The sequence below is a fragment of the Malus sylvestris genome, chromosome 10, assembly GCF_916048215.2.
Source record: "Malus sylvestris chromosome 10, drMalSylv7.2, whole genome shotgun sequence".
Taxonomy (NCBI): Eukaryota; Viridiplantae; Streptophyta; class Magnoliopsida; order Rosales; family Rosaceae; genus Malus; species Malus sylvestris.
In genome coordinates this window covers 2906686-2917363 of record NC_062269.1, presented here as the reverse complement: position 1 = coordinate 2917363, position 10678 = coordinate 2906686, and the positions used below count along the sequence as shown (strand labels likewise).

Genomic DNA, 10678 nt, shown 5'->3' with positions numbered 1-10678 from the left:
TGTATTCCTTTATTCGTAGCGTAAAGTTGTTGAGTTCAAAACTAGCTAATGCTATACTAATATTTAAATCACTTCTTGGTCTCCCCTAAGGCCCTCCCTGAATTTCATTAGCCCTCTTTTAAAGGCGGAGCTAAGGATTCGAAGCTTAAGGAGGGCCGAAAATTAAATATAAAGCATAAATAATCTCCTCGTTACGCTTTCCTAGAATCTAGTAGTTCCTTTTGGCTATGGTTTCTTTACTTTGAATTTGGAGGAAATCATAAAATGGTGAGACATAAAATCAGCAAGCCCAAATAATCATGTCTTAAAACATGGAACTGGACCCGGCGGATGCTTAATCGCTAAGTGCCACGGCCATGAACTCGGGGACGCCACTGACTGCTCTCCAAAATTCTGATAGTACAACAATTCCTCATCATCGCCCCGCCTCCAAAAGCTGGAACGTTGAAGTACTTGTTTGGTACTAAGGTGATTTTATAAAAAAGTGAGTATAAAAAAAACTAAGCTAAAAAAGATGTTTGGTAAACATTTAAAAATAGTTTATTTTCACAATTTTAGTTGAAAAAAAGCTAAAAACGTGAAGGAACAAAAATGAGATTATTCTCACAGCACAACAAAAGTAGTTTTTTTCAAAGCACATCAATACCAAACCAGCCCTAAGCCTACTCCATTCGAGTTAACATCACCGCTCTGCCTTCAAAAGCCGCCTAGGAGCACCTCGATGCGTGTTTTGCAAAATACTGCTTGTCTCACAAAGGTGTAGTTAACAATGACATATTTGTTATAACCTCAGGCAAGAAGGCCTCCTTGAAATGGTTCTGAAATTTTCAGTACTTTCTCGTCTTGTTCATCTATTTATGTCATCTGGACTGTAATATGCTCAAATATATGCAACTTATCTGCAGAATGTATCCAAATCTATGAACAGCTGCTAATCGTTCCTACTAATCAATGTCACCTTAGTCCACTAAACATGTATAAATACACAGATTTATGACCTAGATTACACATGCAATAGTTTCCGGTCGAAACAAACCTTGATCATAGAATGAGCAACTTTCAGACGCAACAGCATGTAAATTATATGGAACAAAGTACTCTTTTCGGGGCCATTCAACTCTTTTCGTCGACTTATTTGGCTTATTGAGTTTCAATACAAGATAATTTTCCGTATTAAGATGCATGAGGTTGACTATCTGCACATGATATATCTAAAACCTAATTATGTTAACGATATTAAGACTATAAGGGTGCGTTTGTTGCACCGGACTGTCTTGGACTGGACTAGCTTTAGGGACTAAGCTGGACTGGCTTAGACTAGACTAAGCTGTACTAACTTAGTGTAGCGTTTGATGCAGTGTCGGACTAAGAAGCAGAATAATAATAAATTCTAATATTATATAGTTTAATTAATAATTTATTCCTAATTCTAGAAACCTTTCCGTCCATCAACCTCTGTTTTTATTCCTCATTTTTCTCAGTCCCGCCCTCATCCTCTTTCTCTACGCTCTCCCTCTCTGCCTCCTATCTCAAGTCGTAGAAAATGAAGAAACTTGCTCTAATTCTCCTGCACTTGAGCTTCCAAGAAGGACCCAAAGTCTTGAGCAATTTTGTATTTCTTTTTTTTTGTTTTTTTGTCAATCCACTGTCATCTTCCCAGGCCCAAGATCTGGCTGACCCAGACTCTTTTCGGAGTTGGAGCCCGACAATTTGAGACATGTTGGGGGAGTTGGTGTGTTGAGTCGACGATTCAACGGCGGAGGTTGTGAAAGTCCAAGCTTTTCCGATGTATGTGCGGCAAGACACGCGGTGATTCAACGGCGGAGTCATCGAGTTTTTTTTTGGAAAAATCAAACCCGTTTTCTGGTGGAGTTAGCGAAGGGAAGTAGACGAGCGACAGAGGAACGAAGCAAGTCTTAGCTAGTCCCATGGTTTTCGGGGACTGTAGCTAAGAACCTCTAGTGACGCTGCTAGTCCCGGCGAGTCCGGGCTAATCTCATTAATCTTAGCCCCGCATGATAACAAACACTGGATTAGACTAAAAGCTAGTCCAGTCTAGTCCAGTGAAACCTAGTGAAGCAAAACAAACGGGCCCTAAAAGGCTTGCAAAACCAGAGTAAATAAACAGTTATGCAAAGGTGATATTACGAAATGCAGTTCAACAATACACCACTTTTCAATACCAAAAACACGAAACAACATATTTTCTCGTAGACCAAATGCATACGAATATATGTTAGCATCAGTTGGAAGATTAAGCTCATTAGGGGTAAAAGATATTGCACTTATGTACACGAACGGGCTTCAAATGTTATATGCTTCGATTCCTGATCATGTTTAGTAATTTCAGCATTGTTATCGGTATATTATCTTATGTCAAGAACTCAAAATTACATTTTATCAAAAGCCAAAACTACAGCAGTAGCTAGCAACGACACTAAATTATTTCGACATGGTATTGGTTTGTCAAAATCTTATAACTCTATAAAAGATAACCATCTATTCCCATCCCATACTTACAAACTTAATGTTATGATTCATAAACAGAGCTTTCTTTATTTTCTCTTCCTTCATATTTATTTCCTTGCTAATCACAGTTAATCCTCAATAATACCATATATCAGCAATAACTTAAATCACATACCATAGTAGAAAACAGCACCTTAATATCAAATTGCTTCGACAAATCTGGCATGCACAGAAAAGCACCAAAACCAAACAGTGCCATCCAGCAAGGTGGTCCAGCAGATTCTCGGTGATATGTTGCCAAGAACCTCCAAGGTGGAAGTGACCACCACACTGTGAACATAATACACACATAATACATAAAGAGCATACAAGAGTAGCTTTAATGTTTATTTCTGCATACAAATGTGATATGAAAACTCAACAGACAAAGATAGTATTTGAAGACAACCCACTCAAGTGAACGAATAATTTGCAAACTCAATGATGAGTGAAAAAGTAAACATTCAAACTGATATTGTCATAATTCTAGCAAACATAACGGTTAATAACATTATTCTAGAGCAAAAAAGTTTATGACATCAATTTGCCAATTACAGTACGGCACAAATTTTAGAGGAGCACAATCCCATACAAAGTAACTCACTTCTTCAGTTCCAGCATTAAGCAAAGATGTCTCAGCCACCAAACACCATCACACAGAGAATAAGTTGGGCCCTCCGTTGAAAACTCTGGTAAACTCCTAACTTCTTAGTGAGTAAAAATAGTATCATTACGCCTTGGTGGTCTATCAGGCACTGAACCTGGCTTGAACTTTGAGGCCTCATGTTTCGCCAGTTCAGGAGGAACATGACTATTACTCTGAATAAGCATCTGCTTGAGATCATAAAATACATCTGTGTCGTGCATAGTCAAGAATGTTGTGGCCACACCAGTCTTTCCTGCACGGCCAGTACGCCCAATACGATGAGTGTACTGTTCGATATTCCCAGGCATATCGTAATTAATAACATAGGCCACATCAGGTATGTCAATCCCACGACCTGCAACATCGGTCGCAACTAGAACATTGTATTTCTTGGTCCGAAAACCTTCGAGGCTAATTTCTCTCTGCTCCTGTGACTTCCCTCCATGCAAAGTGGTCACACGATATCCATTTTTATCCAAACTCTTAGCAACATAGTCTGCATTCTTCTTGGTGTTAACGAACACAATAGCAGTCTTATCACCAAGTTCGTCAAGCAATCTCTTTAACCTCTCAAACTTTTCTGATTCCTTGGCCATGATTACATTCTGAGTAATTAAATCAGTTGTCTTTCCAGCTGTTCCAATTGTGACCACAACAGGATTCCTCAAGTACTTCCTAGCAAGCCGCTCCACAGCGGGGGGCATGGTGGCACTGAACATATAAGTGGTTCTATAAATCTTCTTCTCATCAAGTTCTTCATCCTCATTCTCAGGTTTGAAATTGCTGGAGGGCATTGCATCTAAAACACCGACAACCTGTGGCTCAAACCCCATATCAATCATCCTATCAGCCTCATCAAGAACAACATAATTGCACTGGTTAAGAACAGCATAACGCCTCTCCAAGCAATCAATCAAACGCCCTGGAGTAGCAATTACAACCGCACAGCCTTGCCTAATTCTAAAACCTTGATCCTCGATTGACTGCCCGCCAACAATGGAAACCACTTTGATACCCAAGTATTGCGCAAACTTGTTAGTCTCATCCTCAATCTGTTGTGCAAGCTCACGAGTAGGCGCCATAACAACAGCATAAGGCCCTTCGGCCGCATTCTCCTCACTAATGGGAGGCAACCTCGAAATATAAGTCAACATAGGAAGAACAAAGGCAGCAGTCTTACCCGAACCAGTCTCAGCAATGCCAATAACATCGCGCTGTTGCATCCCAAGTGGAATCGCCGCCATCTGAATAGGAGAAGGCTTTTTGTACCCAGCTTTCTCCACAGTCTTAAGCAACTCCTCACTCAATTTACTCTCAGCCCAACTCCTCATTGGCCTCGGAATCCTCGACCCCTTGTACGAAATGTTAAAATCCTCCCTAAAAATCCTCCAATCCCTCTCAGTCATCTCTTCAAGCTTCTTATCAGTCCAATGGCGATCAACCCTCATGTCAAAAGTGTCATACATTTCCGCAGCCTCCTCCTTGAGCCTCTGCGCAGCGGCCTCCTCAGGCCTCTCCTCTACGCCGTCCTTCTTCCGAATCTCCTCACGCAGCTCCCTCTCGTACTTCACAGCAAGCTTCTTCTGCTCCCTTCTGTCCATCCCGGCCCGAAACCCTCGCCCAAACAAAAGCTGGGCCTCATGAGGGTTTTGGTACAAAGCATTCATATCCCGAGACGTGTCCTCCGTGTTCTCCCAATCGAAAGAGAATCGGAATTTCTCGCTGGGTTTGATGACTCGCTTCTTGGGCTTCTTCGATCCGAGATACTGCTCTTTAATGGCTTCCAGCTCTTTGTCCCGCTCGCGCTCCGCCAATTTGTCTAAGCGGGCACGCTCTCGAGCCTTGGCCTCCTCTTCCCGCTCCCTATCTCGGTCTCGGTCTCGGTTCCGCCGCTCGGAATCTCGTTCCCGGTCTCGTTCCCGGTCACGGGAGTATCGGTCCCTGTCTCTGTCCCGGTCTCGGTCCCTATGATCTCGGTCTCTGTCTCTGTCTCGATCTCGGTCTCGGTCAGAATTGGCGGTGGTTGCGGGCGGTGCAGCGTCGGATGAAGGGCGCGAGTGGGAGAGACTGGAGAGGAGATGGTTCTGGTGGCGCTTTTGATCTTCGGTTTGTTCTTGACGGCGTTGGAGGGCTAATTGCTCGCGTTGGGCTTTAGTTAAGAAAACGGGTTTCTTGGGCGGCAGCGAGGAGGAGGCAGTGGCGGAGGAAGCGGCGATGGGAACGCCATCGGCTGAGCGTTTCATTGTGTGAAAACTTGGAAGGGAAGAGAAGGGATTTTGAGTTTGCAGAGGGTTAAGGGTTTGAAGGAGGGGAAACTCTTTCGATTGAACTACAAGTCGAATTGGACCGACTGTGAAAACGAAACAATTTTACAGGGTTGAAATTGAAACATAAATACTTGTAAGGATCAAAGTGAAATTTCGTTAAATTTGTGAGCCCAAACCCCAAAGCCCATATGATTTTTATTGCATTATTAATTCTTTTATCTAGCAAAAATTATTTTTCACTTGGCTAGAGGAAAACTTGAGTTCAAATTTCATAGATTACAATTGTTAACAAATGAAATAACAAATACAAAATTCAGCCTAGTCCTCTTCAAGGGCCATTCGATAAAATTCAAACAATACAGAGACGATTAGTATGACCCCCTACATTAGAATGTACAAATAAATTCAGCTCAACTATTATAACTTATATCAACATACTTTAAATTTCCCTAAAACACCATATCAACATACTAGTTATAATACTATTGACCAATTTAATATAGGGAATTGTTATTAGCACTCCAAAAATCTCATTTTACACTCTTCACAAGTGCATTTTTCTTTCTAATTATAGAAAGTTTGGAATACCAAATGAAATTTTTGGAGTATTAATAACAATTCTCTTAATATATTTGAGTACCGGTCAGTACCCAAATATTATCCATATCATAACATGTGTTCTTTTTCGTGTCGAAGTTTTCAAACTAAGAGTATTTGTTAGTATCCTGCAAATTTAACCATATATGCATCGTGAGAACTTACGCTTATCCACGAGATTTAAACATTGATAATTTTTAGCACAACTTCGAGTTTCAAAGTTAGCAAATACAAATCTATGTGATAGCACCCATGTCTATATACAATGCAATCAAAACTTTAAATTCCCTCCCATCCCATCCCATCCCATCCCATCTATATCATGTTATACGACTTCCGGCTTGTTTTCTTGTTTTTGATCACTTTCTTGGCTCTTTTGGTCCTCTTTCTTCTTTCCCCACAACACGCCATAGAGACCTGCAACTAGCAATACACCCCCTCCGATACTGCAACACGTTATTTAAATTCGATCACAAAAATAGTCACATTCATATGTGTAATTTGACATCAATACTTAAAAGAATACCGCTACACACATTGGTGATTGTCCCAATTTTTCACCTTCTCAGCATCAAGTGATTTGAATAACTATGATGGAATCATATGATGTGCTGGTTAATGGTTGAATTATTTTTTTAATGATTTAAAGAAGAGATTCAATTATCAGCCGCCATATCTTGTAGTTTATAAAATATAATTGAAGTAGAGGGTCTGTTTAGCACCATACAGAAATAAAATGTATGATAGATAAAGATATGGACCTTCCCAAGTAGATGGCTTCTTTCCACATGATTGCTGAGAAGACGGCTGTTATAATAAGTGATAATGGAGTGAACGATGCAGTGAATACCGGGCCTTTCTTCTCTATGGCCCAAACTTGCAGCCAATAAGTAATCCCAGTTACAATTACACCCTGCCATTACCAATTAATTACCATGAGAACTCAAAGAAATGTTCACGACAAAAATCTATTGACCAAATGAAAATTTTGTAAAAATAATCTATGAATAAAAATTTAAAAGATGAATGGTTTAAATCATGAAAAAATATGGCGGAGTGAGCTCAAACATGAGATAATTGTTGTATTAAGTTACTAATCATTTAGCACGTGAGCGCTCCCCTATGTTTCTATATATGTATGTGATATATTTAAATAGATGCATGCCCATGTGGACCATATAACTATTTGGACCACATATATATGTTGTCTTAGACTTTGAGGATTGCATGCCGTGCAGATCCCTTTGGACCATACATATGTAAGTGGCTCAACTAGTTCCTAAAAAGGTACTATTTGAAAATGTTCTGAATTTGTACCCTATGAATACTAATAGATCAAAATATGAGTCATTATCCCATCTCTTTGAGGAAATAGGAGCCATATACAAATCCAGAACATTTTCAAATAGTACCTTTTTAGAACTAATTGAGCCACTTACATATGTATGGTCCAAAGGGATCTGCACGGCATGCAATCCTCAACGTCTAAGACAACATAGTCTAAGACAACATATATAAGTGGTCCAAATACAAATAGTTATATGGTCCAAAGGGATCCGCACGGCATGCAAACCTCAATGTCTAAGACGACATAGATAAGTGGTCCAAATAGTTCTTAAGACAAAAGATCTTTGTGATTTAGTTGCAAATATTAATTGTTTTGTTTTATCATGCAGTCATTTCATGCATAGTTAAATTTGATAGTCAGAGGATGGTAATTTCATACATACAACCGATGTATGAAGTGATTTTGTCACATATTTTTTGAATGGTATGATATAAATAAGAAAAACGTCATGTAAAATACATATGCGTTGTGTGCAAGCATTTTTTTAGTCGGTGCATACAAATGACTATCATGAAGTACTAATTGGGAATAGTAATTTCTTGCTTATGACGTGTGTATATAATGACCTTTTTCACTCATTTTATCGTTGTTATCGTTATCAGTTAAATGAGAAAAACACCGTACAAAACATATACATGTTGTATACAAGCTTTTTTTAAGTCGGATATTTTTTTAATCGTATGATATAAAACTCTAAAACATATATACGCGTTGTGTGCAAGCTTTTTTTTAAGTCGGTGCATAAAAGTGGTAATTGGGAATAGTAATTTCATAAGTACAACAAGTGTATATAATGACATTTTTTTCCTCATTTTATGGTTGTTATCGTTATCAGTTGAATGTGAAAAAATTTCTTGCAAAACATATACATGTTGTGTGCAAGAATTCTGTGTGTCCGTGGATATGTAGGAACGACTTACACAATAGACAACAGACAGAAGATGAATGTCCCATCCAATCTTCCAAGCTGATGGGTTTCTCTCAAATGCAAGGGCCCAGAAAGCTGACAGGATGCAGCTGAAGAAGCATTGCAGAGTGGTAAGCCTCAACTTTGCCGGATATTGCTTGATAATGGGACCCTAGAACATAAGCACTAGTTAACAAGGCAAGACGCAGAAAAAAGAATCTTAAACGAAAAACGTTATTTTACCAGACTTAATATCTTCCAAATTCACCGTCTCGTAAGAAAACCTTTTTTTTTCTTAATTATAAAATATCTAGCAAAGAAGAATTCCATTTAGTTGAAGATAATGACGGTGATAAGATGCACCTGAAGTCTTAAGTTCTAATCTCTCGTGCATAAACAATAAATAAATATAGTGGTGGTGATGAGATGAACCTGCAAAATTAACCACAAAGCCCATGCAGTATTGGCCGAGATCATGATGAGGGAACCCTTTAACCAGTCTCCTCCTGTGGAGGAAGATGAGGAGTGTGGAATTTGTCTTTGATTTGATGGAAACCAGTTGAAGTTTATGGAAGGCCCTTTCACTAAAGCAAACACCAATGCTCCTGAAAGGCTTGTGAGAAAACTCAACACCTTGGCCACTCCGTACAAATGTTTCATAGAAATGCTTTCCATCCTGCACAAAAAAGTTAATTAAAAACCAACTTTCTTCTTCAATATTTGACAAAACTAACTAACTATCTATATATATATAGTATACACACAAACCTTAAGTAACAAGTAAAATATAATATAAAGTTTAATTTAATTACCTTAATAAAACCGCCATGAAAAACGTGATCGCAGGAATTAAAGTGGTGGTGGCTGCAGCAAAGGTTGCAGAGGTGTAGTTGATTGCAACATAGTAGAGATTTAAACTCAGGGTAATCCTAGATTAGAGAGATAATACAAGATTAGAGAACTTGATTAACTGAAATGTTGATGAGAGCAAAAACTAAACCAAGTTCAAACGTACCCAGATAAGGAGACTAAGAAAATCTTGCAGAGTAAGGTGTAGGAAAGAGGAGCTTCTTTTGAACTGAAAATTCAGAAAACAAAAAAAAGATTCAAAAACAATATAACACTAATTAAGTGGGAGAGTGGGATTAATTAGGAGGAGTAACTAACAACCTTTCAAGGAAGAACGCAAAAGGAGCCAAGGCAAGGGAGGCAAAAGCTTGACGATAAACCACAAAGACAAACGGGTTCATTCCTTTAGATATTGCTGCCTTAGAGAACAAGGCCATACCTGCATACACAAACTGTATGAAGAGCATTGCAATATAAGCCTTATGCCTCTCCATTACTAAACACTTCATTTTCATATATCGCATTGGTTTCCAATTTGAGCAACTCGGATTTCAATATATATAGACAAAGGTGCTTGCTTGCTCTAGAATCTTAAGTCTAAACTTTGCTTTGCTCCAAGGAGCTTTCAGTCAGTTTCAAGGTTGTATTGGCCACTCGCTACTTTTTATGTACACATACATGAAAACACACATATTTAAATGAACAAGACTTGGCTGTTGAAAATTCAACAGCATCTCCTGCTTACAACCAATCCCAGGTGGACACGTGTCCAAGTTTTTATTTTTTTAATCAAAACTTGGACACATGTTCACACGGGATTGGATGTAAGGAGTGGCTGCTGAATTCAGCAGCCAAGATAATTCCTATTTAAATTGAATACGAAACTTGGGTCAGTCCAACAAATAATTTCATATTTCAGTAGATAGGTCAATAGACTTTTCACCTTTTTAATAAAGCTCAGTAGCCACAATTTTTCTAGACGTGTCCAAGTGTGAGGTTTTATCTTAAAATGCCTTTATGTTATTAATGGTGAACTGTTTATATAATTTTATTTTATTTGTAGTACTTTTTCAATGTATGATTAACTCCATGCTTGTACCAAGCCACACAACCCAAACAGAGCGAGACGAATAGTATTTGACTATTCAAGAATGAGTAGAAATTTCTATTCCAAACTCTTTGTGTCCAATTCAAAGAACGTCGAGCTTATGATCAACACCGATCATATTATAAATCACTCTTTATAGAAATCATTACTACAAAAAATCAATTAAAACTAAGGTTGTTTAGTCAATCAATTGTAATAAATAGATAGACAGTTTATTTAGTCAATCCACAGTAGTATTACGAACCATTTATCTAATTTCTATTGTTGATTAATTAAACGACTTTGGTTTTAATTGATTTTTTGTAAACATGATCTTCACAGAGTGATTTATAATAAGACCAAACTTAATCATAAGTACGAAATTCTACAAATCAGCTACAAAGAATCCTGAGTAAAAATTTCTACTCATCATTGAATAGCCAAATATTAGTCAAGCAAGACCAAGGCA

General features: G+C 38.4%; 2 protein-coding genes and 1 non-coding gene across 4 annotated transcripts; 1 reads left to right on the top strand and 2 right to left on the bottom strand.

The window, feature by feature from the left end:
- Positions 1-501: 501 nt before the first annotated feature.
- Positions 502-5496, bottom strand: LOC126586188 (DEAD-box ATP-dependent RNA helicase 21-like). 2 transcript variants are annotated; one of them, XM_050250903.1, is made up of 3 exons: positions 3113-5496; positions 2645-2799; positions 502-899 (listed from the first exon to the last, which is right to left on the bottom strand). In XM_050250903.1, exon 1 carries the CDS (start codon positions 5395-5397, stop codon positions 3217-3219), a length of 2181 nt encoding a protein of 726 aa, XP_050106860.1. In that variant the 5' UTR covers positions 5398-5496; the 3' UTR covers positions 502-899; positions 2645-2799; positions 3113-3216. The 2 variants fall into 2 exon arrangements, with proteins under 2 accessions (XP_050106860.1, XP_050106859.1); XM_050250902.1 differs by lacking the exon at positions 502-899 and having other exon boundaries at positions 2286-2799.
- Positions 5497-5742: 246 nt separating this feature from the next.
- On the top strand, positions 5743-5849 carry LOC126588087 (U6 spliceosomal RNA). Its single transcript, XR_007611319.1, has one exon. It is a non-coding gene; the product is annotated as a U6 spliceosomal RNA (small nuclear RNA).
- A 330-nt stretch (positions 5850-6179) lies between these two features.
- Positions 6180-9791, bottom strand: LOC126585017 (WAT1-related protein At1g43650-like). The gene is made up of 7 exons (XM_050249407.1): positions 9444-9791; positions 9289-9351; positions 9086-9202; positions 8706-8949; positions 8287-8445; positions 6780-6931; positions 6180-6464 (listed from the first exon to the last, which is right to left on the bottom strand). Exons 1-7 carry the CDS (start codon positions 9644-9646, stop codon positions 6344-6346), a joined length of 1059 nt encoding a protein of 352 aa, XP_050105364.1. The 5' UTR covers positions 9647-9791; the 3' UTR covers positions 6180-6343.
- Between the last annotated feature and the right edge of the window lie 887 nt (positions 9792-10678).

Excerpts from the sequence above, each read along its gene's own strand:
- LOC126586188 (XM_050250903.1), bottom strand. The coding sequence starts at position 5,397 with ATGAAACGCTCAGCCGATGGCGTTCCCATCGCCGCTTCCTCCGCCACT.
- LOC126585017 (XM_050249407.1), bottom strand. The coding sequence starts at position 9,646 with ATGCGATATATGAAAATGAAGTGTTTAGTAATGGAGAGGCATAAGGCT. Across the intron at positions 9,352-9,443 it reads TTTGCGTTCTTCCTTGAAAG|TTCAAAAGAAGCTCCTCTTT; the intron begins GTTGTTAGTTAC and ends CTGAATTTTCAG. Across the intron at positions 8,446-8,705 it reads CTTTGTGGTTAATTTTGCAG|GGTCCCATTATCAAGCAATA; the intron begins GTTCATCTCATC and ends CTTATGTTCTAG.